Raw genomic sequence first — 27,799 nt, forward strand, 5'->3', positions numbered from 1 at the left:
TCCCGTTACTGCTATCCAAATGCTCAGCAATTTCGTCTTTTATAATTGACTCCAGCATTTTCCCCACCACTGATGTCAGACTAACTGGTCTATAATTACCCGTTTTCTCTCTCCCTCCTTTCTTAAAAAGTGGGATAACATTTGCTATTCTCCAATCCACAGGAACTGATCCTGAATCTATAGAACATTGAAAAATGATCTCCAATGCTTCCACTATTTCTAGAGCCACCTCCTTAAGTACTCTGGGATGCAGACCATCAGGCCCTGGGGATTTATCAGCCTTCAGTCCCATCAGTCTACCCAAAACCATTTCCTGCCTAATGTGGATTAGAGGGCATTGTGGCCAAATTGGCTGATAATAAAAGTGGGAAAACAAATGGTGAGAAGGATATAAAGTACGTGAAAGAATATAAATGGGTGAAATGAGTGAGCAGGACATTCACTAATGAGCATACGGTGGGGAAATGTGATTTTATCCAATTTCGAGGGTCGTGTACTATACTATCTTCGACTATCTTTGTAATGAGATAAATTAGAACCCTGTCAGCCCAATGAGTATGTGCAAAAGATCTCCAAGGAACTATATGAAAGATGAGTATCACAGGTAACCAGGCCAATATTTATTCCTTAACAATATTAAATGGCCAGGTATTTTTTCTTTAGCAGACACCAAGTTTGTTGACACAGAAATTGCAGATGCAGGACCAAAAAAACAAAGTGTTGGAGGAACTTGGTGGCAGCATCTGTTGACGACAGTCTATTGAGTTCCTCTGCTGCCCTTATTTAGTTTAGTTTAGAGGAATAGCGTGGAAATTGGCCCTTCGGCCCACCGAGTCCGTGCTGACCAGCGATCCCCGCACATTAACACTACCCTAAACAGACTAAGGGCATTTTCTATGCTTTAACCAAGCCAATTAACCTACAAACTTGTACGTCTTTGGAGTGTGGAAGGAAACCAAAGATCTCTGAGAAAACCCACGCGGTCAAGGGGAGAACGTACAAACTCCGTACAGACTGTACCCGTAGTCAGGATAGAACCCGGGTTTCCAACGCTGCAAACGCTGTAAGGCAGCTGCAGCACTGTGCCGCCCTGAAGTCAATACTGTGACTTATTACTTAGTCTACACCAGTTACTTTGGATGTGCCAAAATGGCTAGAGTTGATAACAGAAATATTGGCAGAATGTGGAGTACTTTTCTGGAAACATTATGTAGTATTGCCCCAAGTGTTGACATTGGTGGCAACATGGAAACATTTTTGATTTTCTGGTGGCTATATCTTTCATTTCACTGCAGCACAAAAATATTTGTCTACAAATGAAAATTTGTCTCTGGATTCCAGACTTGATTCTTGTTGCGAGTTTGCACCTCGCAATTTTGAATCGTGGCACAATCTTTATCCAACATCAGTTGCTGCCTGCTTGGTTTAGTAGACTGAGTGACTGGTGCAATGACTCAAAACTAATGTTTTTGCATTTATGACAGAAATGTAGGGAAATGCCAACATAAATCTGAGTCCAGCAACCTTAAGTTTTGTTATTTTGAAACTAATCACCATAATTCCTATAGCCATTATGGTGATTAATTTAATTAGGGATGTACAGTCCTGTATTTTAAGTTTCCTCAATTGCGAACCAGTTGAAACTGGTTTTATAATTGGCCAATTCCATCCCCTGTTTGTTCAGATAGCAGCTCTGTAAAGCAAGCAATATTTTCTGTATGCATCAACAGGAAAGGATGAAAATATAGCTATTTTGGTTAAAATCTTGACTGTTGAAAAGTGATTTGTAATCACTTGGAAGATTGACATTTTGTGACTATAGTAAAAACTGTTGTACTGAATTTGGTTTGAAGCTACCTTTGTAATCTAATTTCCACATATATTTATCTACTACGGAGGACAGAGACAAGAGTTCTTGCAATGCATTTGGCGAATACTCGTTGTGTTATTGTGATTCTTTAATACTTTAATGAGCTGCCTTTTATTGTACATCAATGCAAGTGGCATAGCTCTGGCACATCATGCCGCTGAAATTATCAAGATTTTGTTATCTTTACTAGTCAATGTCCTGAGCATTATCAGTTATAGTAAGCAATGAAATCTGAAATCAAATCATCAACTTGCATTTCTGTAACTCATTTCACAACCTTGCATGCCCTAAAGCACTTTAAAACCAATGAAATACTTCAGTCACTCTTCATTATTTTGCTATTCATAACTCCATACAGCTGAAAATACTGTAGGGCATATTCTTTAGTTTATAATGAAAACAAAAAATGCCAGAATTAAAGGGGAGAGAAATGTAGGTATGTTTCAGATGTGCACTCTTTGATTTCTTGACTCGATTCCTTTGGGATTCTCAACAAAATAGTGACTACCCCCATTGCAGATAATTTGGCCTGCTCTATTCTCGAATCACTTTTGAATTATTTTTTTATATGTAAGTAAACCATCATTGCGACAGAGTATTATCAAATCCCTATTAACTGGAGAAACAAAACGAGAAATGTTCTGAAGACACAGCAGGTCTGGCAGCCTCAATGAGAAGAATTCTTGTTAAAGATCATTACCTGTAATATTAACTTTAAAATCTCTTCAAAGATGCTCCTTGGCGTGAATATTTACTGATTTATCTTCATGGGCATTGATATGACAACTGGTGATTTGTATATAATAGAAAAGGTTTAGAGAGATATATATGAGCCAAAAACTGATAAATGGGACGAACATAGATGGAACATCTTAGTCAGCATGGACGAGTTGGGCCAAAGGGCCTGTTTCCATGCTGTATGGCACTATTACTCAATGACATTAGCTGTAATGTAAACAACGTAGTCATAAACCAATACTTGGAAGTCCTCACACCATCTCAAAGCAATCCAAATCCACTCTTCTAAAATATCAAATTGTAAAACTGTAACGCTGATGTCTTAGTGGCTTTATCATTATCAATGTTTATTTCAACATCTGTGTTTAAGCTGTTTTTAAAAAAACCCGATTTCTTTGAACCAGTAGGAAGGTGTCTGTTAAACTTGACAGTGTCTGTGAGCAAAACTTGACAGTGGCTGTGAGTATTTTAATATTTGGGAAATTGAGGTCTTCATGATTGCGAAAGCAATATAAAATGAAAGCACCTTATTCAAAGCACAAATTATTCTATGTTGAATAAGAAAGAATAATGATTGGAATAATAGGAATAAGGAACCCTAATTTTGACCCCAAATGGTATCTATTCATTATTTCACTTTTCACTTCTGGAGTGATTACAGATTTTTGCATATTAAAATTATATATATATTCTTTCTGAAGATTTATTTTGGCTTATTGTGAAATGTTAAACAAATGCACTGACTTGCACATTTTGCTGAGTCTGGATTGGTACTTTAATCATGAGTGAAGGGACTGTTCAAAGCCTGAAACAAAAACATTTTACTGCTAGATTTTCCTAAAGGGTGCAGATTGTTGTACATACTTGGCATAAGCAGCTAGTTATTTTTCTGCATCACATCGATCTTGATCCTGTATGGCCAGGGGCTTAAATATTAACCTCCTCATGTGTATTTTTTTCCATATATAAATAGGTGAAGGTTAACATATTGGGCAAAGTAGTGGACCAGGGGAGCACAAATCTCCGAATCAACCAGGCATCATTCAGCCCACATGCAGCGGTCTATGCAATACGCCCAGATGTCAGATGTGCAATACATATACATACACCCGCAGCTGCTGCTGTAAGTGTGTCATTTTTCTTCTTAAACATTGCAACATTTTGTTGAGCACTAGTTCATAAAAGGTACTTTATTGTTTTTTCACCAACATCTACAGGTCTCAACCATGAAATGTGGTATCCTGCCTATATCCCAAGAAGCCTTGATTGTGGGCACTGTTGCATATTATGACTATCATGGTTCTCTTGATGAAGAAAGTGATCGAATTCAGCTACAGAAGTGCTTAGGTACAGCCTGCCAGGTAAGATGACAGTATTTCCTACAGAATTCAAAAACTGGAAGCCACAGATCATTCTGGGTTTTTGTTATATAAATATTTTTTTGCATCTTCTGTTATTCCTGTCTTTGCATCTCCACCGTAAGGTTGGACAACTTTAATATGGTAATAACGGAAAAGAATTGCATGAACTATTTCAGCTTGCTGATCTCAATTGTGGTGGGAACAGAGGCACCACATGTGTAGTCGTTATCTTTCAAGCCATGGTGAATTTGCAATTCTTTGTGCAGAGTAGTGTGGGGCTTGGCTGAACCTTTTGAACAATAGTCCACTGTGAGGTTGTGTTAAATGTTTTTTTAGAGTTGAATACAGATTAAGAAATTCTTTAAAACTAAACAGCAAGAATTAAAAAATTCAAAGAATGCTGTCAATATAAAACTTTCCATGTGTTTCGTTTGAGTAAATGTTTCACATGTGCAAAATATAGTACAACTTAAATATGATCACAGATAATTATTTTATCCACATGAATGTACATGCTTTATACTTTTCAATACAGAAATGCTGAATTTATAAAAACACTGCTATGTTCTGAGATCATTTTGGAATGTGATATCTGAAAAGGCCGTTTTGTTAATCTGATTTATCTCAAAGCCTCCTACCTTCTTGAAATATCCCAGTCACAAATAATTTTATTGCACTTTTCAGCTGTCTAAACGCAAATAAATTGAAGCACTGCATTTAATTTCAATGTTTTATTTTTATTGGCTTCAGTTTTTTCCTTAACAATTTAATATTGGCAAGAGTGATATGTAACTGGAGAGCATCTCCATTAATTAATGCAGATGCTTAAATACTGGTCCTGCAGTTTGATGAAAGCTAAAATACCAGTGCCTCATGCAGCTGAGTAATGGATAACAAGATAATAGGTGTTTTTTTCCCCTCTCTATCTCTGAGCAAGTGATCTCGGCTGGTTTAGCATAAAGAGTATTACCTTTTTATGTGCAGTCATTGGATTATAGTAAAATTCACAAGGAGACCCACTGCTGACTGTGAATCAGTAGGTCAGGACATTAGGTCTGCAGAAGGGTCTCAACCCGAAACGTCACCCATTCCCTCTCTCCAGAGATGCTGTCAGACCCGCTGAATTACTCCAGCATTTTGTGTCTAGGTCAGGACATTACTTGTCGAGCCTGAAAATTTGAGTTTAAAATGGTTATTACTGGAACCATGTGATATTTGGCTCTATCATTTTGTCTTCATGACAAAATATATTTGTGTTTGGTTATTTTTGGTTTATGTTGACAGCATAATAAATACTTTACTAGGCAGTAGCAGGCATGCGCTGACAAAATGGACAGGTATCTGGCAGATGCCTAATATAGTGCCTCTAATATAGAAACATCGAAACATAGAAAATAGGTGCAGGAGAAGGCCATTTGGCCCTTCGAGCCAGTACCGCCATTCCATGGCTGATCGTCCCCAATCAATAACCTGTGCCTGCCTTCTCCCCATATCCCTTTATTCCACTAGCCCCTACAGCTCTATCTAACTCTCTCTTAAATCCATCCAGTGATTTGGCTTCCACTGCCCTCTGTGGCAGAGAATTCCACAAATTCACAAGTTTCTGGGTAAAAAAGTTTTTTCTCATCTCAGTCTTAGAATAAAGGGGAGGCCATTTAAAACTGGCCCCTGGTTCTGGACTCGCCCAACATTGGGAACATTTTTCCTGCATCTAGCTTGTCCAGTCCTTTTATAATTTTATATGTTTCTATAAGATCCCCTCTCATCCTTCTAAACTCCAGTGAACACAAGCACAGTCTTTTCAATCTTTCCTCGTATAACAGTCCCGCCATCCCAGGGATCAATCTCGTGAACATCCGCTGCACTGCCTCAATTACAGGGAATGCAAAATTATTCCCTGAGGGGAAAAATGGAGAGACAGTATAATATAAATTATAATGTTGGCTGGGTGTGCAGCTTTGAAGATGGCAGAGAAAAAAAATAAAGCTAAGAAAGCCCAAGGATACTTGGTTTTACAAATTGAAGTTTTGAATATAAAACAGAGTAAGTAGCATTTAAATCTTCACATCATTTATGTTATGCGGCACGGTAGCCCAGCGGTAGAGTTGCTGCTTTACAGCGAATGCAGCACCGGAGACTCAGGTTCGATCCTTACTATGGGTGCTGCACTGTAAGGAGTTTGTACGTTCTCCCCGTGACCTGCGTGGGTTTTCTCCGAGATCTTCGGTTTCCTCCCACACTCCAAAGACATACAGGTATGTAGGTTAATTGGCTGGGTAAAATGTTTTTTTTTAAATTGTCCCTAATGGGTGTAGGATAATGTTAATGTGCGGGGATCACTGGGCGGCATGGACTTGGAGGGCCGAAAAGGCCTGTTTCCGGCTGTATATATATGATGATATGATATGATATAATGGAAATATTGTGCTATAAAAGTGCCAAGCAATGACCCTCCAATGAGATAATGTAACTACCGATCATTTATGACACTGAGTCACTAGCCATCAGCATTCTGAGAGGCGAGGGTTAAAAACCAAATGTGAGTGGCCACAAACTGCCAGTCACAGTGACTCGACCACTCAAACCTCAGTCTTTCTACAACACTAAGGTCAAGAGCATATTGGAACACCCTGGATGAGTAGGGCTCCAGTAAGTTAGAAGGTATCACAAAATGCTGGAGTAACTCAGCTGGTCAGGCAGCATCTTGGAGAGAAGGAATGGGTGACGCTTCGGGTCGAGACCCTTCAGTTTGAGCTCTCCAAGACAAGATAGCCTGTTTGATTGGTGACCTATTTAACTGTTCAACCCTTCTATTGCTGGTGCACATGACTGCATTGTTGATAATCTACAAACAGTTGTGCAGTTACTCAACTAGGCTAATCAATTATTACCAACCATTCAAAAGGCCAACAAATGTGTACTTGAATACCACGATTAACTGAGGAGAAAGTTGGGTCCGGGTTTAAATTGAACAGCATTTTTGAAAGACCCAACATGGGCAACATGTCAGATGGGCATGTCCTCTCCTGTAAGATTATTGGAATATGCTTAACTCTGATTTCCCCTCTCTACTCGCAAATAATCGTTATGTATGCATATTCAAGAACAACAGTATTGTGTGGGCAGCACAGTGGCGCAGCGGTTGAGTTGCTGCCTTACAGCGCCAGACACCCGGGTTCGATCCTGACTACGGGTGCTGTGTGTATGGAGTTTGTACGTTCTCCCTGTCGCTGTGTGGATTTTCTTCAGGTGCTCCGGTTTCCTTCCACACTCGAAAGACATATTGGTTTGTGAGTTAATTGGTTTCAGTAAAATTGTAAATTGTCACTAGTGTGTAGGATAGTGTTGGTGTATGAATGTTGATCTTGGTTGGCGCGGACTCAGTGGGCTAAAGAGCCTGTTTCCGCACGAAATCTTTAAAGCCTAAAAACAATGTTTACTTTGAAATGGATCATTAAGGCTGGTGTCTTTGTGATAAGTATTCCATTGCTTCAAAAAGAAGCAAGTGAAAAGGATAAAAACCAGTGTAAACAAAATAAGGCAAAGCTGTTTCTTTTAAATTTGATCACAATTTAAACTACAGCTTAAATATTCCGTTGTTGCCATTTTTAATTGCTGCCTTGATTTCAGGTATTGGTTCTTAGAAACCATGGTGTGATCGCACTTGGTGGGACCATCGAGGAAGCTTTTCACAACATCTACAACGTTCAATTAGCCTGTGAGATTCAGGTAATGTCAAAAATTAATATACCTGCCAACTTGTGAATGATGAGTCAGTAATAACATTTGGCTGTTTCATTAAAATGTGTTTTCAGTTAAAAAAAATTACTGCATAATTAGGAAAGAATGATGCGCAAGAATCATAAACATCGGCACGGTAGCGCAGCGGTAGAGTTGCTGCTTTACAGCGAATGCAGCGCCGGAGACTCAGGTTCGATCCTGACTACGGGTGCTGCACTGTAAGGAGTTTGTTTGTACGTTCTCCCCGTGACCTGCGTGGGTTTTCTCCGAGATCTTCGGTTTCCTCCCACACTCCAAAGACGTACAGGTATGTAGGTTAATTGGCTGGGTAAATGTTTTTTTTTAAATTGTCCCTAGTGGGTGTAGGATAGTGTTAATGTACGGGGATCGCTGGGCGGCACGGACTTGGAGGGCCGAAAAGGCCTGTTTCCGGCTGTATATATATGATATGATATGATAGGAGCAAATTAGGCCATTTGGCCCATTGAGTCTGCTCTGCCATTTGACAATGGCTGATCTATTTTTTCCTCTCATTTTCCTGCCTTCTCTCCATGACCTTTGACGTTGTTACTAATCAATAACCTATCGATCTCTGCTTTAAAAATACCCAATGACTTGGCCTCCACTGTCTGTCTGTGGCAAGGAATTCCACAGATTCACCACCATCACCTATAGGTAATGACAAGATCTGGTTGGAGAGGGCATCGACAATCGGCGGGTTTGATGACATATAGGAGGATCTGAGGGGCTTGGTAAATTGGGGTGTGTTACTCAGCGTCACCTTGGAAGGTCAGGAGGATTAGATAATTCAGAGGGCTTCATGATGCAGCTCTATTGGACTTTGATTAGTCTGCCATTGAAGCATTGATTGCAGTTCTGGTCGCCCCATTACAGGAAAAGTGCTGAAGCTTAAAAGAGGATGCAGAGGAGGTTTACCAGAATGCTGCCTGGATTAGAGGGTTACGGCTACAGGGAGAGTTTGAATAGACTTTTGTTTTCTATTGAAATGGAATTGGATTGTTTTCTCTTGAACGTCAAAAGGTGGAGGGGAGACCTGATGGAAGTATATAAAATAATGAGAGGCATAGACAGTCGGAACCTTTTTTCCCCAGGGTGGAAATGTCCAACACTAGTGGGCATAGCTATAAGATGAGAGGGTGAGCGTTTAATGGAGATGTGCATGCCAAGTATTTTTTAGAGGGTGGTGCTGGCCTGGAACACATTGCCAGAGCTGGTGGTGGAGGCGGATATGACAGTTGCATTTAAGAGGCTTTTAGATAGGCTCGTGGAAGTGCAGGGAATAGTGGGATATGAATCATGTGCAGGCAAATGAGATCACTTTAACTAAGCATCATGTTCGGCATGAACATTGTGTGCCAATGGTCCCATTCCTGTGCTGTACTGTTCTATGTTCGGATCTGGGGGCCACTGACCTTGACAGTAGAATAAGATTGCAGTAGCCCAAGCAGGGCTTCAGGGAATAGGTATGGTTAGGGTGTGTGTTGGTGGTTTGGGAGTGGGATTATTTTGAGGTGTAGGGTTCTGGGTCAGAAGCAAGGTCGAAGTGTAAGGGGTAGGTTGATGTAATGCTTATGTGCAAGAGGAAGGGAAAGCTCAATGTATTAATGGTGAAATCAGGTTGTTCTGCTTTAACTGGATGCCATAAGACAAATTGGATATAACATAAATGATGAATTAGGGAACACTATTTGAATTAAGTGGAATGAATTGAATCTAGTATGTATTAGAGAACCATTTAAAAGTTACTTTGGATGTTGGCGACCAGAAAAAATAGCTACCCTGTTTCCACATAACCTCCCTGCTGTAATCAGGCACCATTGTCTCTTAAGAACACTGCTGCTACTTTAATCACAAGAGGCCATTGAAAGAGACAACTAATCGCTTCTATTTACACTTGTTCAGCGATAACCTATTAAACAATGTAACCTACAACTCGAGTATATTTAGCTTGTAGTAACAAAAAACATTACTATTGAAAATACCTTTATTTTTCAAAATCCCGCAAGAAAATATCTGTTATTGTGAATCTGAAGCGTTGTCATTGATACAGTTGTCTTTATATCACGGTTTTGTGTAACACAGCGTTTCTTAGGAAACCAACTATCACTTTATACCTGAACAGGATTTCCTTCAACACAATTGATTATTGCATTTGAAACCATTTCATTAATGTTCCCCTGAGGAATGACCTAGTGTGCAACTGATGCAGAAATTGTTTCAGTAGCGCAGGATGGTTCTTGTCAAGAAAGGTCCGATCGAATGTATGGAATGATATGAAACCGCACAGATGTAATTGTTTCACTTTACTGGAAAATCAATTTTCAGTGGCTTTTTGCTGGGAAAACACAAAAATTGAATTTCTAGGTAGTATGGTCCAGTGTGGGAGTACAAAGTTTCAGCAGTTCTCTCACAGTTAAGGTGAGGGAAGGACCTGTTCCAAGAATCTGTCTTGTTGGGTCTGTATAAGGAAACTTCCCCTTTCATTTCAGTGGAGAACAATCATAAGGGACTTGGTATTGATTTTTTTCAAATTTTAATTGCTTATATGTATAATTATTTCTCAGTTATTACATTTTCAATACTTTTTACTGTTTAAAACTCAAATAGATTTTAATTTACGATGCCGGTAATGCTAAGACATGGTCAAGTTGGCTGTCAGTTTTCTTTTGGGAGCTTTTCAGGTTTTTGTCAGTTTTTCTGGGTGGGACCTGTTTTGGCACCCATTCATGTGATTGTATTTACAATGTAGACAGCTGGTTCAATGCAAGGGATGAAGCTGGCACTTGTCCATAAGTTGCCAATGGGGGAAGCTACTTGAGATAAGTAGCCGCTTTTTGCAGTTCAACAAGTGTGGGCGGCCTGTGCGTGATGATTTATTTATTTAACCTAATTTTAGTAGATTTTGTGGCTGCAATGGAAATATAATATTGTAATGTTATGTTGAACGAAAGCCACATTCGAAGTCTTATATGTGAAAGCGAGCCTACATTTAGTTACCTTATTTCAGCCAAAGCTGAGAGGAGTCGTGTTCAGTGTTTTCAAGCAAGAAAAAAATGAGTAGAGATTTTAATGATTGCTATTCAGTAATGAATGCCAGCTGCAGGCACCCTAATTCCATTTGCTCTTTTGGTGGCTTGGTAATATGTAGCCTTTGAGTTTTGATTATTACATTTCATTGCTCAACACCCTATCAATTGCCAAATCCAGCTGCACATGCTATAATCTTGAGCAAAATGCAGTGGAGAAGGAACTTAGTGGGAAGGGATGACAGATGATGTTCTGGGTCGACGACCCTTCTTCAGATTGATGTTCATATTGCAGCTTGCCAACATTTGTACCTCTATCCTGTCTTCTGAAACTATCATTTCTCTGATGTCCAAACTTAACATCCACAGTACTTTGTGCAGAAAGGAACTGCAGATGCGGGTTTATACCAGCGATAGGTCTACACCCATCCTTTTTCTCCATTGATGCTGCCTGGCCCGTTGAGTTACTCCAGCATTTTGTGTCTATCGCCAGTATTTTTCCTGACTGCCACTTCTTCAGTCTTTTAAAATCCCACCCACTGCTGTCACTGCTATACCTCTTGCTAATCATTCTTAACAAACATTACATGGTTGACTGGATTTCGAGAAAATAGGTGCAGGAGTAGGCCATTCGGCCATGATCCCCCCTGCAATTCAAGCATAGACCGATATTGCAAGTGGCATCGTTTACTTTTGTATCCTTTATATGCCACAAAGAGCAAAGCACTATATATTGACACTCTTAAACTTTGAACTACTTTTCCCCGCTTTCATACTTTGGAGACAAATACATTAAATCAAAGTCTTTAACCCCTGGTGTGGGGATGGTATTGGTGTGAATTGTGCTGGAGTGAATGGTATTGTAAACTGAAAGCCATTGATGCGAAGTGTTCATTAAGTGCAATTATACGGTCTTTCATAATCAATTAATTTCTTAATTACCAGATTAGACTGTCATTTATGAAACTATATCTGATAAGTCTGAAGAAGGGTCTCGACTTACAATGTCACCTATTCCTTTTCTCCAGAGATGCTGCCTGACCTGTTAAGTTACTCCAGCTTTTTGTGTCTATCTTCTGACAAGGATTTACTACGTTTAGACATTTAGAGTGGTTTGAAAGCATATTTCCTTTTCTACAAACCATTGATTACGTAAATTAATCTCAGCCCTAGAGCAAGAGGGTCAATTAATTAAACTTAGCCCTACAGCAAGAGTTCAAGTTCAACCCACTCCTTAAAATTAGTAATAATTATCAGAAACGCAACCAATCCGAATTAAGTGCCTTTGAAAATAATTAGTATTTAAGCTTTAATTACCATTACAAATTACTATTTGGTTCTTGTATAATCTTAATTGAATTAATGTTAAATCAGTAGAGAGATTATTACAATAACAAATGACCTGTGGGGCAATGATATAGTGGAAAAGTTATCTTATAATCCTGAAGCCTAAAGATCTTGGCATGATGAATTTAACTCTATAATTTAAAAAGAGAAGCATGTCTCCGTACCATTGACTATGTAAATATCAGATTATCATTGAAGCCATTTGATTAACTGATGCCCTGAAGGGAAAGCAATCTGTTATCTTTACCCGTCCTGACTTGCATGCAAATTCAGATCCACAGCAATTAGGATGACTCTTGGCCCATAATTCCTGGATATATTGTGCTACGTGCAGGACTGAGCCACCACGTAAGCAGTAAAGGATGGAACAGATAACGCGACCAGTCCTCAACTTGGTTCGAAACCACAAAGCCCAACATACAATTATGAAAGGTGGTGGACAATTAAACAGCTAATGGGGGGAGGAGTAGGAGGAGGTGCCAAGAACATCCCCAGCTTAAATGATGGATCCCAACAAGAGAGTGCCAACGATCAAGTTGAAGCATTTACAAGTTTTGCGAGAACTGCCAAGTAGTGGATTCATCTCTGTTTTCAGTCTGAATTGTAAATCTGATTAGTTCCATATGTTATCATGAAATGGCAGAGGGTTCTGAATACAGGCAAGGTAATGTGATCAGAGGACTTCCAGGCTGGAGTATTGAAGAACTGCACATCAGAGCTGTAATGTCTGCGATCAAACTGCGCCAGTACTGTTATGGGAATAGCGCACCCGGTGGTGCAGTACCGGGGATATATTACCCATGAGGCTAGCCAGAGTGATCCTGAATTAAAATGGCTGAACCCAAGACTCGAGTGTAAAGCCTCTGTTAATTAGTTGTGTAGCTGTACTGTAGCAGGTTACAGAAAGGAAACACACTAACAAAACATCAGGGCCTGCTTCAGGATCAATCGAAAGGACGACAGCAGACGACGTTTGTGAGTAATCACTGCTGAGAGACGACTGTGGGGCCTACATTGTTTCCATTGATCGAGGGGCGGATTTATCAGGAAAATGGAGCAGCTGAAGCCCCCTAGGCAAATGAATTTTGAGGCAAGGGACCTGCCAATGGAGTGGAGACAATGGAGGGAAGAGTTTGAGCTCTATGTTGATTTGAGCATGGAAGGGAAGGAGGACAAGACAATGAGGAAACTGCTAATGTACCTAGTTGGACCGCAAGGGAGAGAGCTCTACCAGACGCTCGAGACACGGACGCTGGAGGGCAACGTATAAGACGTTACTCTAGCGCAGGCACTCGATGCTTTCGAAAAGCATTGTCAACCCGTGAGGAACGAGACCGTCGACAGGTATAGATTCTTTATGCGGAGCCAAGAGAGAGGGGAGACTTTTGATTCGTTTTTAATAGAACTGAAGCTCTTGGCAGCTCATTGCGGTTTCAGAGAGTTGAAGGATTCACTGATACGTGATAGAATAATATGCGGAATAAGGGATGACATGCTGCGGGAAAGACTTCTCCGAGAAACCTCACTTGACTTAGAAAAGTGTGTGAAGGCATGCCAGGCTTCGGTGCTGGCCAAGGCCAGAGTTGATGTCCTGGTAGGGGACCAGCGACAAGATGTCTGTGCAGTGAGGCAGGAGGGGAAACGATACCAGCCAACCATAGAGTGCAAATACTGTGGATACAAACATGAGAGAAAGAAGGAGAAATGTCCGGCATATGGCAGGGAGTGTTTCAAATGCCATCAGAAAGATCATTTCGCCTCACAATGCATGGAAAAGCAGGGGCAGCAGAAGAAAGAAAAGAAAGGGAAAAAACCTGTGCATGCAGTGGTGGAAGTGGAGAGTTCCAGTGATGAGTATGATGACAGTCAAGAGGTTGATGAAATTCACACAATGGAACTGCAACCAGAAGCAGTAAAAGCAGAAAGTGTGCACAGGGTTGAGGAGACTCAATTCCCCAAAAAAATCTTTGCGACCATGATGCTGAAAGGGAAGGAAGTAAAATTCCAGGTGGACAGTGGAGCCACATGTAACATAATTCCCAAGAGGTATGTAAAGGATGTGGATGAAACCAAGCAAGTATTGTCCATGTACAACAATACGACAGTGGTGCCTCTTGGGAAAAGCAAAATGAGACTGGTAAACCCAAAGAATGGAAAGAAATACAAAGTAGAGTTTGTAGTCCTGGAGGAAGACTGCATTCCAATCCTGGGAAGCAGGGCAGCCCAGCAGATGGGGCTCATCTCAGTGTGTACAGAGAACATAATGACACTGAATGGCAGTGAAATCCCTCTGACCAAGGAAAGATTGATAGCGGAGTATGCTGATGTGTTTGAAGGGACAGGTAAATTTGAGGGGAAGTACCATCTGCTGGTAGCTGACAGCATAACGCCGGTGATCCACCCACCACGAAGAATCCCTGTAGCCTTACGGAGTAAGCTGAAAGAGGAGTTAGGCAGACTGACAGAAGCGGAAATAATTGCCCCAGTAGAGACCCACACACCATGGGTATCCAGCCTTGTGTGTGTAGAAAAGCCCAATGGGAAGTTGAGAGTGTGTTTAGACCCGAGGGATCTGAACAAGGGGCGTAAAAGGAGTCATTACCTAATGACGACGATCGAAGATGTCCTCACCGACTTGAATGATGCCAAGGTCTTTAGCACGTTTGATGCCAAGAATGGGTTTTGGCATGTGGAACTGGATGATGAGCCTCAGCTTACGACATTTAACTCACCATATGGTAGATGTAGGTGGAGAAGCATGTCGTTTGGTCTGTCCACGGCTCCTGAGGAGTTCCAGCGACGACAGAACCAAGTGCTGGAGGGCCTGGAAGTAGTGAGGTCTGTTTGCTGACGACATCCTAGTGTTTGGGAAAGGAAAAACGGCAGAGGAAGCAGAAAGAGACCATGACAGGAAGGTTAAAGCTCTGATGGAGAGATGTCGTGACCGTCACATGAAGCTGAACATAGAGAAGGCAAAGCTGAAGGTGAAGGAAGTCACTTTCATAGGACATAGAGTCTCTGCTGCAGGACTGAAACCAGATCCAGGGAAGGTAGAAGCAGTGCTACAGATGCCTAACCCAAAGGATGTCCAAGGAGTTCAGAGATTTATTGGCTTTGTTAACTACTTGAGCAAATTCCTTCCTGGATTAAGCGGTCTATGTGAACCGCTACGCAAGCTGACGCAGAAGGATGTAGTTTGGTGGTGGGCACAGGTGCATGACAGGGCGGTGATGGACATAAAGAAGCTAGTAACTGCCGAGCCAGTACTCAGATACTATGATCCATCCAAGGAGCTGACAGTACAGGCCGACGCGTCAGAAACTGGACTTGGTGCGGCGCTGATGCAGGAGGGCCATCCAGTTGCCTATGCCAGCAGGGCCCTGACGGATGCAGAGACCAGATATGCACAAATAGAAAAAGAATTGCTGGCAGTGATGTTTGGTCTAGAGAGGTTCCATGTGTACACATATGGAAGGCCAGTGAATGTGCAGTCAGACCATAAGCCACTGGAGATAATCGCCACAAAACCACTTCATCGGGCACCAAAGAGATTGCAGAGGATGCTGGTGAGGATGCAGACCTATGATGTGACAATAAGATACAGACCAGGGAAGGAGATGCAGCTTGCAGACACGCTGAGCAGAGCATATATTCAGACTGGCAAGACTGACAAGACCATGAAGGATGTTGACCCAGAGCTAATCTCCTATTTCCATGTGAGGGACGAGCTGAGTGTTGGAGATGGTCTCATATTTAGGGGAGAGAGAGTAATCATCCCTAAAGCCAGGAGACGCGACATGCTCACAAGAGTACATGATTCCCACATTGGTGTGAATGGCTGTCTAAGAAGGGCAAGAGAATGTCTGCACTGGCCCGGAATGAGTGCAGAAATCAAGGACTTCATACAAAAATGTGAGACATGTCAAGCTCAAGGGAAAGAGCAACCAAAAGAAATGCTGCATTCCCATGAAATTCCAGAGAGACCATGGGCGAAGGTGGGTGCAGATTTGTTCCACTTGGATGGAAGGAACTATTTGATCACGGTGGACTATTTCTCAGGATATTGGGAAATAGACTATCTAGAGAAAACACTGGCAGTGAATGTCATCCATAAAATGAAAGGCCAATTTGCAAGATATGGAATACCAGATCAGCTCATCACAGATAATGGGCCACAGTTCACAGCTGAGGAGTTCAAGAGTTTTACCAAGAAGTGGCAGTTTGAACTTACGAGCACATCACCCTATTATCCACAGAGTAATGGAAAGGCGGAGAGCAGTGTGAAAGTTGCAAAGTCATTGCTGAGGAAGGCTAAGGCTGCCGGAGCTGGCCCTTACCTGAGCCTACTAGCTTTTCGCAACACACCAACACCTGGCATGAGTAGCAGTCCAGTTCAAAGATTGATGAACAGACATACCAGGACCATTCTACCGACTACTCAGAGGCTGCTCAAACCTGAAATTCCGAAAAAAGTAAGAGATGAGTTGAGAGCAGCTAGAGACAGACAAGCAGACTACTACAACAGAGGATCTCAAGATCTGATTCCCCTGAAAGCTGGCGATCCAGTTTGAGTGAAGCCGACCGATAATCGACATCAATCCTGGAGGAAGGCTGTGGTTGTAAGCCGTGTTGCGCAACCCAGATCTTATGAAGTCAGAACCGAGGACGGCGTCATCTATCGTCGGAATCGGCGCCATCTGAGGAAGACCAACGAGCCATTTCATCGCGTTGATGTTGACTTAGATGACCTGGTGACGTTGCTTGAACCGGAGCGAGAAAATCGACCTATGAGCCGACCACCGGTCCCCAGGGAGCATCAAACCCTGACAACAAGATCTGGTAGATGCGTTCGAAAACCACGCTATCTGCAGGATTATGTGCCCACATAAGGATAGGGCCTGTACATGTAGTTGAATATAGATGTAAAGGATATTAGGTTATATTTAAAAAGTTAATGTTATATTTTTGGTTATAGTTTGATATGCATTGTTTTATGTAGAAGTAATGGTAATGACTAATAAAACTGAATAAATAAAAAGGGAAAGGGAATGAGGAACCAGACATGTGTTGTTCAAAGTTCAGATAATTCCGAGCACTGAACTAAGATGCCATGGAAGAATTTAATTTATGGCTATACATGTAAAGTTCCTGTACATATCTGTTTTGTAAATAAAGGGGGATGTTATGGGAATAGCGCACCCGGTGGTGCAGTACCGGGGATATATTACCCATGAGGCTGTAGCCAGAGTGATCCTGAATTAAAATGGCTGAACCCAAGACTCGAGTGTAAAGCCTCTGTTAATTAGTTGTGTAGCTGTACTGTAGCAGGTTACAGAAAGGAAACACACTAACAAAACAAGTACAGTTGCCACACTCTGCAATTTTCCATCCGCAAGGATCAGGAATAATCCAGTGTTGTAAATCAATCAACTTCACTGCCTGGACCTTTTTGTTAGTGTTCTTTAAGGAGTGTTCTAGACCCAACCAACTTCGATTTCATTCATGATCTTCCTTTATACTTCCTTTATCCTTTATAATCACTGATTATTCCCTAATGTTTCATTCCATTCAAAATTCCATAGAACACAGAAATAGACTGTTCCTGTAAGACCCTGACAGCATTCAAACGTCAGAGAAAAAGACAGGTAAAATTTTGTGCTGTAAGAAAATGATTGCTTCCAAACGAAAGTCTTAACAACTTTTCTTTAACATTCAATGGCTGCATTGCCGAGACTCGCCACCAGCACATTGACCAGAAGATCAACTGGACCAACTGTGCACATGCTAGGTTTTCGCAGGAGTTCAAACACTGAGTATCCTGCTGTGCGCATCACATTTCTAGTCCGCAAGGCATAATAGAGAAATGCAATGGAATATTCTCCCCTTTTTTGGATGAGTGCATTCCTAAAACACTCGAGCAACTCTACTCCAAAACGGTCTACTTGATTGGAACCTCTTTCAGCACGTTAAGCATTTCCGTATTCTCGACCAGCATTCAGTGTGCCATCTGGAAAATGCAATGATGCGCGTCAATGATATGGTGGCAGCACTTCCCAAAGCTGCAGCTCTACCACCAAGAATGACATGGGCAAAAGCCTGCATGTTCCCCAACAAGTTGCACACTGATTTCTCTCGGAAACAAATTGCTGATTTCATTTTTGTGGGTCTAAATCTTCAAATCGCCAGTGAACAACAGTTGTTTGCTGTTGGAGCTGTGCGCGTACAGTCAAATGGGGAAGGTTCTATTATCATTGTCTTGTACCTTGCACATTATTGAAAGATGGGTGGGGCAAGAGGGTAGTGAAACATGTGCAGCATGAACACCTTTACCATACAGACTGCTGCAGTTCAAGGTGGCACCCTTTCAAAGACAATGAAACATGGGTAATAAACTCTGGTCTTAACAGCAATGCTATTATATAAATAAAAACTAATTTTCTATTCTTGTTTTCCGGTAATTTGTGGTTATTTTCAATTAACTTTAATTCTGTTAACTTGATCAGATGTGTAGTGATTTTTTTTTTGACAGAAGTGAAGGTGTACATAAAGATTACACTCATTTTGCCTCAGCTATTTGGTTTTTATTTGGTTGCAAGGAATAAGAATTTCTTCAAGCAATATTCCGCTGGGCACATATATTCTTATAGTAGTTGGAAATGATCTGTGCACTTCTAACCAAGTGGTTTTATTTAAAGGTAAGGGCCTTGGCAAGTGCAGGTGGAGTGGATAACTTACTGCTGCTGGATCTGGAAAAGTTCAAGTCTTGCACGCACATGGTGGCTCGTGAAGGAGTCAATATGGGAACCACACAAAAGTGGAGAGTTGGAGAACAGGAATTTGAAGCAATGATGAGAATGTTGGACAATTTGGTATGTACTTATTCAAGATCCTGGTGCTTGTTTTCATATCTTCCCAGGATCTGCCCCACCCCATCTCCATGATCCTCTCTAACCATACACCCCACCGTAACTTTCTATTCATCCCAATGCAAAATTATTTTATTTCATTTCAGTTTTGAAATCACTAGACTCTAAAGACATCTTTATCTTTTCCCTCTTGCTCAATGTTCTCCATTTTTCTTTGCCTCGAGTATCTTGAGTTGTTGTTCTTGGCATGTGGACTGCAGAAATAAATGTGCTGGTCGAGTGATGTATGCATATTATATAATAGAAGGATTTATTGCGCCGTTAAATCGGCACCCAAGCACAAGGTAACTTTTAAATGAAGTCTTTAATGATTTTCACTTGGTGCAATTAAAACTAGGTTTGTATTATGAAAAGTATTGTCTTTCACTGTGGTATTATTGTGTTGGACGCCATTGTGTTTAACCCCAATTCCTGGATTTGAGCTCCTTAACTCTTCTAACTGTTATATATCAGTGGAATAAAAGCCTTCCCGAGGTGACTTTTATAAGACAGCATTATGGAAAATATCATGCCACGTTGTTGACTAGAGAATTTGCTGCGCGCTTAACAACATTTATGCCTTTACCACACTGTTAAAATAGTAATTTATTGTATTGTCCCATGTGGTACGCTTTGTGTAAAAACAGGCTGCAATTTTACCAGTAAAAGAGTTTCCTAGCCATTAATTTATGCTGTGCCATGTTTTTAACATGCAATTGCAATCAAGTTTGTAAAAAAAAACAGGAACAAAAATACAATGTTTCACTCCTAGCTTTTCCGTACATTGATCCATAATGTAGAGACGATCCCAAGCACACATCTCCACCTGACCACGTGCAACACAAGAACAGAAGAAATAGAAGCAGGAGTACACCAGCTCTTTGAACCTGCTCTACCATGCAGCAAGATTGTGGCTGGTCTACCTCATTGTATGATGTTGTGGGAATTATAGAGACATGGCTACAAGAGGACATGGGCTGGGAACTGAAAATTCAGGAGTACACAACGTATAGAAAAGACAGACAGGTGGGCAGAGGGGGTGGGGTTGCTCTGTTGGTAAGGAATGATATTCACTCCCTTGCAAGGGGTGACATAGAATCAGGAGATGTATTGATTAGTAGGACTAGATGTTACAATCCCTAAGGTTTGCACTACAATTGACTGGTGTTGTTCTTGGGGGTGACCACTAGGTAATGTTGCTACCATTCAGACACATCTTCAATTGTGTACCTCAACGTCACTGGGTGTTTCGGCCTTTTATCACAAGACACCCACCGCAGGGTGATCAGACCTGGGTGTGTGTCTTATGGTTAGCCTCTAAATGGTCACGTGGCAGCCCAGACAGTATCTTTTCTTTTCAGCCACAGCCAGTGACTGCTCCGTTCGGCGGCATTTGCAAGTTCTTTGATTGCCCTCCTTTGGGCCTGCCCTCTGACTCCAATTTCCCTCAGGAGCCTTGCAGTGGAACTGGCTACAAAGCCCCTGCACCCCACCTCCACTGGACACACTCTTACACTCCAACCTCGCTCCTCTGCCTCTACTGCAAGGTTGGAATATCTCAGTCTTTTCCTTTCAAATGCCTCGTCCACAGCCTCCTCCCAGGGCACCGTCAGCTCAATGATGTAAACACGGCGACAGGAGCTGGACCAGAGGACGATATCTGGTCGCAGGTTGGTAGCTGCGATTTCAACTGGGAAGGAAAGCCTCTGGCCTAGGTCAACCCGCATTTCCCAGTCTCTGGCTGCGCTCAGTGGGCATGAATTGAGAGGCGAGGTGGTATTCTTCCGTTTCTCTCCTTCCCGGATGAACGATGGGATTTGCGGGAATGTTAGCTGGGCATTGATAGGCATGGCGTTGGTGGTAACTCTCTTGCACTCGAGTGCAGCTGACATAGAATCAGGAGATGTAGAATCAGTATGGATAGAAATGAGGAATTGTAAGGGTAAAAAGACCCTAATGGTAGTTATCTACAGGTCCCCAAACAGTAGCCTCGACATAGGGTGCAAGTTGAATCAAGAGGTAAAATTGGCATGTCGCAAATGTAATGCTACGGTGGTTATGGGAGATTTCAACATGCAGGTAGACTGGGAAAATCAGGTTGGTAATGGACCCCAGGAAAGAGAGTTTGTGGAGTGCCTCCGGGATGGATTCTTAGAACAGCTTGTACTGGAGCCTACCAGGGAGAAGGCAATTCTGGATTTAGTGTTGTGTAATGAACCTGATCTGATATGGGGACTCAAGGTAAAAGAGCCATTAGGAGGCAGTGATCATAATATGATAAGTTTTACTCTACAAATTGAGAGGGAGAAGGGAAAATCGGAAGTGTCAGTATTACAGTATAGCAAAGGGGATTACAGAGACATGAGGCAGGAGCTGGCCAGATTTGACTGGAAGGAGGCCCTAGCAGGGAAGACCGTGGAACAGCAATGGCAGGTATTCCTGGGAACAATGCAGAAGTTGCAGGATCAATTTATCCCAAAGAGGAAGAAAGATTCTAAGGGGAGTAAGAGGCACCCTTGGCTGACAAGGGAAGTCAAAGACAGCATAAAAATAAAAGATAAGTATAACATAGCAAAGAAGAGTGGGAAGCCAGAGGATTGGGACTCTTTTAAAGAGCAGCAGAAGATAACTAAAAAGGCAATACGGGGAGAAAAGATGAGGTACGAGGGTAAGCTAGCCAATAATATAAAGAAGGATAGTAAAAGCTTTTTTAGGTATGTGAAGAGGAAAAAAATAGTCAAGGCAAATGTGGGTCCCTTGAAGACAGAAGCAGGGGAATTTATTATGGAGAACAAGGAAATGGCAGAATGCATTCAAGAGAGAGCTCAATAGAGCTTTTAAGGAAAGCGGAGTCAGGGGGTATGGGGAGAAGGCAGGAACGGGGTACTGATTGAGAATGATCAGCCATGATCACATTGCATGGTGGTGCTGGCTCAAAGGGCCGGATGGCCTACTCCTACACCTATTGTCTATTGTTTTTACCACCCAGAAATCTATTGATCTTGGTTTTAAATGGTCAATGATTCACCCTTCATAGTCGTCCAGAGTACAGAATTCTAAAGATTTTTGTCACAGGAGTGAAAAAAATACTACTTGATCCTTAATGGCCTATTCCTAATTTTGACCCTGTGCCTCTAGTTCTAGTTTCCTTCGCCAGAGGAAACATTTCTTCTTGCATCTACCTTGTTGGCTGCTTGAGAATTTTAATGAAGTCTCCTCTTACTGTAAACTTGAAAGAATAAGGCTGAGGTAGTCAGTCTCTTATAGCCGACCCACCATCCAGTTGGTAAATCTTTGCTGCACTCCCTCAAGGGCAGCTCTGATCCGTTTTTGGATAAGGGGGCCAAAATGATACACAATGTTGGAGGCGTGGTTTCACCAGAGCACCATTCATTGGTAGTAAGACAATGTTACTCATTTTTTGCGTTTTCTTAAAATAAATGTCAATGTACCAGTTGTCTTCCTAACGGCCTGCTTGTGTACGAGGATTTCCAGGTACCTTTGAATGTCAAAATTTCGCAACAGCAGGTTTTTAAAAAAATGCTCAGCATTTGCTTTTTCTAAAGTGAAGTGTAAACTCAAATTTTCCTACTTTGTACACCAGCTACCATGTAGTTGCCCACTCATTTAACTTATCCATGGTCAGCACCTTCATCACTATTTGATCCTTCAGCCAAATCGTAGACTTGGATAATGCATAGTTAGTGCCCAAGCACTATACCTCACAGTAACACACTGATCTAAGTTACCAACATGAGAAACACTGGTTTATTGCAGTTCCTTTTTTTTAGTCAACCTCAACCCATGCTAATGTTACCCCTAGTTCCACATGTTGTAACCTTGTTTACCAACTCCCTGCGTGGGGCCTTTTGAAAAGGCACCACATTCCCTAGCTTCTCATCTCTTAGTGAAATCTTCTAAAAACTCCCAATAGATTTGTAAAACATAATTTTATTTTTAGAGACACAAAAAGCATTAAAATTACAACCATGTCTTACTACCATCTCTCGAGAAAAGGAATAGACGACGTTTCAGGTCGAGACTCTTTGGACTGAGACGGGGAAAGGGAAACGAGAGATAAAGATGTGATATAGAGAGGTATAGAACAAATGAATGAAAGATATGCAAAAAAGTAACGATGATCAAGGAAAGGTGGAGCCCACAATGGTCCATTGTTGGCTTGGGCTAGGTGATAACAGGTTACACAGACAATTAATGCAAATTATGAGTTGCTGTTCCTCCAATTTGCATCAGGCTTCACAGGACAGGACAGAAAAGTTGGTGTTTGGCAACCCAGCGGTATGAATATTGATTTCTATAACTTCAAGTAACCCTTCCCTCTCCATCTCCTCTCTCTCCATCCCTCCCCCACCCTAGTCTTCATATAGTTTCACTGTCGACCTGATGAGTTTCATTGTCTGTATAACGTTGTCACCTAGCCCAGAGGCAACAATGGGCCATTGTGGGCTCCACCTTTCCTTGACCAGTTACTTTTTGACATATCTTGCATTCATTTGCTCTATATATCTCTACATCACAGTCTACATCTCTAGTTTCTCTTTCCCCTGACTCTGAAGAAGGATCTCGACCTGAAAAGTCACCTATTCCTTTTCTCCAGAGATGCTGCCTGACCCACTGAATTACTCCAGCTTTTTGTGTCTATCTTTGATTTTCTTTATCTTCAGTTTCAATATTTTGTCAATGTCTTGATATCACATTCTTTATTGTAAGTTCCAGCAATTTCCCTTTAACCACTGCAAGATTAACAAACCAGTAGTTCTGTTTTTATTTTTTCCCCACTTTTATTGTTTGGTGGGGTCATGTCCGGATACCATTTATGGCATTTTCATTTACTTAAGGGTGGCCTGCAGATCACTCATTCATAACCAGACTTGGAGTGTTCCTGAGAAGCCCGCGTGCATGACCTAAAGGAGACCACCCCTGAGCGGCTCCTCCTTTAGTCCGTCCACCCAAATCTCCAAGCTCATGAATCGTGCCTGATTTGTTTTCAATCTTCTCGTTCTGCCACCTCGCCCACAAATCATCTGATCTAATCCATTCTGACATCCAACACCTCTGAGCAGTCCCCAATTCAGCTGCACATGACCTCACACCTAGCTTACAAGCAGTGACAGTCAAAACCCCTGGATTGACTTGACGTTCGCTCCCAACAGACTATGGCAACCCCAGTCTTAACTAGTCGCTTCCTTCTCTTCTTCCCACCACCCCCCACTTATTGGAACTCCTTTCTAACAGAGGGCGTTAACTACCTATTCCTGGCATTTCACCGCCCTCCTCTGCTCGACAATCCTATTGCCTACCTGTCTTAGGTTATGAACTTATGGGAGTGCCTGAACAGAATATTCATGATTCTGCGCCACTGCGACTTCTTCACAAAGCCCTTTTGTAAATACTGCCTAAATCCCAGCCTATTGTCTACATTTGGCTGTAAAGCTGTTGTGGCATCCTGAAGACATGAAGGCTTTTTTCAGAGCTTGGTATTTGGGATTTTAAACACTAACTTAACTATTTTTTTGATCTGGCAGGCTTTATCCATATATTATTACGAGAAAAATTCTGAGCAGTTTCTAAATATACTAATTGGCATTTAAAGCACACATTAATAACAAATGTCAATATGAATTAATGCTTTCACATATTTTCTGCTTCTGTTGGCTGATTTATAATCAATAGAAATTGTCCTTAAGGAAAGAGTTATTATTATACTCTCTTGCGGTAGACCTGAAACAAAAAAATGGCCTACTAGTTAAGGCAGCAAATGGGTGTGTTTATGTACGATTTGTATTCTGCTATCTATGCCATAAATTTGATTGAGTTTTAATTGTCACAAGGCTGCTGTAGTTCAGTCATTTGCATATGCTTGCAGATCACTACCTGTTTTGTGATCTTGTAGTGACCTGAAGAAAATGGTCACATTTTTTCTTCTTTTTTCTCGGTCTCCGCAGGGCTACAGAACAGGCTACACTTACAGACACCCAATTCTGAGGGAAAAACTAAGGCACAAGAGCGAGGTGGAGATACCTGCAACCGTCACTGCATTTTCCTTCGACGATGATGTACTGCCCCACTCTCCTCTCAAGTTCCTGGCACAAAAACAGCAGCGGGAAAAGACAAGATGGCTGAATACTCCAAACACGTACATGAAGGTCAATGTTCCTGAGGAATCTCCATCAGGTGATTGCAGTCCTAGGTCAAAAACCACAGTAAGTAATCGTTTATAAATATTCTGTCATTGAGACTTGGAATTGCTTGCACCAATATTGGAATGCCACATTTGATAAACCATGATCTCAGAGTCACAGAGTTGTATAGCACAGAAACAAACCCTTTGGCCCACCATGTCCTTACTAACCTATTTACCCATCTCTGCTCTGTTGAAACTGTAACCAATTGCTTTACCCAATGCCAGATTTCATCAATACAATACAATACAATATATCTTTATTGTCATTGTACAGGGAGGGGTTCAACGAGATTGGGAATGCGCCTCCCATACGATGCAATAATTTAATTAGCTAGTCAGTATTAATTTAAACAACCCAATGAAACAAATTTTAACAGTTATAAAACAGAATACATTCCAAGTAGATCTGTGCCGGATCACTGTGCGATGTGACCATCCGGCTGAGCAGGACCGGTTCATAGCAGCTATGGCCCTGGGGATGAAGCTGTTCCTGAGTCTGGAGGTGCGGGCGTAGAAGGCCTTGTATCGTCTGCCCGATGGTAGAAGCTCGAACAGACTGTTGCAGGGGTGTGAAGAGTCTTTGTGGATGCTGGTGGCTTTTCTGAGGCATCGTGTGTTGTAGATGCCCTCCAAGGCTCGTAGCTGTTTTTCCGATGGTCCTCTGAGCTCTATGGACTATCCGCTGAAGGGCTTTCCTCTCTGCCTCCGTGCAGCTGAGGTACCACACAGGGATGCCATGTGTTAGGATGCTCTCTATGGTGCAGCGGTAGAATGTCATCAGCAGCTGTTGGGGTAGACCAGACTTCTTCAGTGTTCTTAGGTAGAACAGTCATTGCTGTGCCTTCTTGACCAGCGCAGCAGTGTTATTGGACCATGTTAGGTCCTCCGAAATGTGAGTGCCCAGAAACTTGAAGCTGGACACTCTCTCCACACTGTCCCCGTTGATAAAGATCGGGACGTATTCCCCGTTGTGTGACCTACGGAAGTTGATGATCAGCTCCTTGGTCTTGGTGGTATTTAGGGACAGGTTGTTATCAGAGCACCAGTCCGCCAGGTTCTGCACCTCCGCTCTGTATTTTGTTTCATCACTTATCACTTAAATAAATTACACTTAAATGAAAATTTCTGCATATTTTAAGATTGAATGTTTCATAGTCATAGTGTGGAAACAGGCCTTTTGGCCCAACTTGCCCATGCCGACCTACATGCCCCATCTATACTAGTCCCACCTGCCTGCGTTTGGCCCATATCTCTCTCAACCTATCCTATCCATGTTCCTGTCCAAATGTATTTAAAATGTTGTGGTAGTATCTGCCCCAATTACCACCTCTGGTAGCTAGTTCCATATACCTACCTCCCTTTGTCTATATTTTTTTTTAACTTTCCCTTAATATTCTTACTAAATCTCTCCCCCTCACCTTAAACCCATGTCCTTTGGTTCCTGATTCCCCAACTCTGGGTTAAAACATTCTGTGCATTTACCCTATCCATCTCGTATTTTATGCTTTTAATACTTATAAAAAGATTTTGGTTGATTTTAGGTATTCGGGAGGGGGGGGGACTCAAACCATCTGCAATAAAAAATAATTGCTAAATTAATGCCAGCTTTGCTTTGTAACCCCAAATCACTTTAAAGATGAGTTGACACCCACCTGTATTCATCACATGAGATTCTATAGCCATTGGAGAACAGTCCCTTGGAGTTAAAAACCCAGCATTGGACTTACAGGTCTATTGATAGTCAGTATTCATTAACTGAATAAAGGAACAAGATTGGCCTTATTGTGTGATGGAGTTAATTTGGCCCCAGGTTTGGTGCCAAGCAGGTGGCATTGCACGTTACATAGAAACATAGAAAATAGGTGCAGGGGGAGGCCATTCGGCCCTTCGAGCCAGCACCGCCATCCATTGTGATATTGGCTGATCATCTACAATCAGTAACCCGTGCCTGCTTTCTCCCCATATCCCTTGATTCTGCTAGCCCATGGAGCTAGTGTCCAGCAAGACGTTAGGAACTACAAGCGGAGACATTCTATTGCATTGTTTCTGTTTGCTGTGCCCTAAGACGTTGTCAAAGACTTCATCACAAAAATCTCCAAACACAATATATCTGTTGTTCTACAGCAAGAACAGGGTTTCGCGATTGAGTTCCCTTCCAATGGGTGGATGGGAAATGGCTGGAGGAGAGAAATTGGGACAAAAATCTGCCTATCCACTTGCATTTGTTTTCCAAGAATAAAACAGACCACAATGCTGAGTAGTGTGGCAATTGATCCAGGTGTTCACATTGACCATTCGAAAGACTCTGGGCTTCATGACTTTAATTCAGCAAGGGGCATTCTCATCCGAGTTTCAGAAACAGTCTTGCATCTTCTTTGAGGTAGCAGATATCAGGATTTTAACTTCTCTTCTGCCTGGAGCTGTCACCTCGAATCTTTGATTCTAAGACATCTGCTTAACTGATACTTACACAGACCTCCCAACCGTTCCGAATTTGGCGGAAAGTTTCCGCTTTCTGCTTTATTTCATTTCTGCCATTCCGATTTTGCCTCACATTTTCCCACTAAAACACATGGCTCGCCTCT

The 27,799-nt window shown here is 41.8% G+C and overlaps 1 protein-coding gene across 4 annotated transcripts in view; it reads left to right on the top strand.

Moving 5' to 3' along the window:
* Window positions 1-27,799, top strand: part of add3a (adducin 3 (gamma) a) — a 138,394-nt gene that overhangs the window by 95,895 nt on the left and 14,700 nt on the right. For all 4 annotated transcript variants that reach the window (XM_078413403.1, XM_078413402.1, XM_078413405.1 and 1 more), the window contains exons 6-10: window positions 3,582-3,731; window positions 3,826-3,969; window positions 7,600-7,698; window positions 18,800-18,973; window positions 24,976-25,233. In XM_078413403.1, the coding sequence (XP_078269529.1) occupies window positions 3,582-3,731; window positions 3,826-3,969; window positions 7,600-7,698; window positions 18,800-18,973; window positions 24,976-25,233 (825 nt within the window). The remainder of the gene's footprint in view (window positions 1-3,581; window positions 3,732-3,825; window positions 3,970-7,599; window positions 7,699-18,799; window positions 18,974-24,975; window positions 25,234-27,799) is intronic.

Source organism: Rhinoraja longicauda, chromosome 16 (genome assembly GCF_053455715.1).
Source record: "Rhinoraja longicauda isolate Sanriku21f chromosome 16, sRhiLon1.1, whole genome shotgun sequence".
Lineage (NCBI taxonomy): Eukaryota > Metazoa > Chordata > Chondrichthyes > Rajiformes > Arhynchobatidae > Rhinoraja > Rhinoraja longicauda.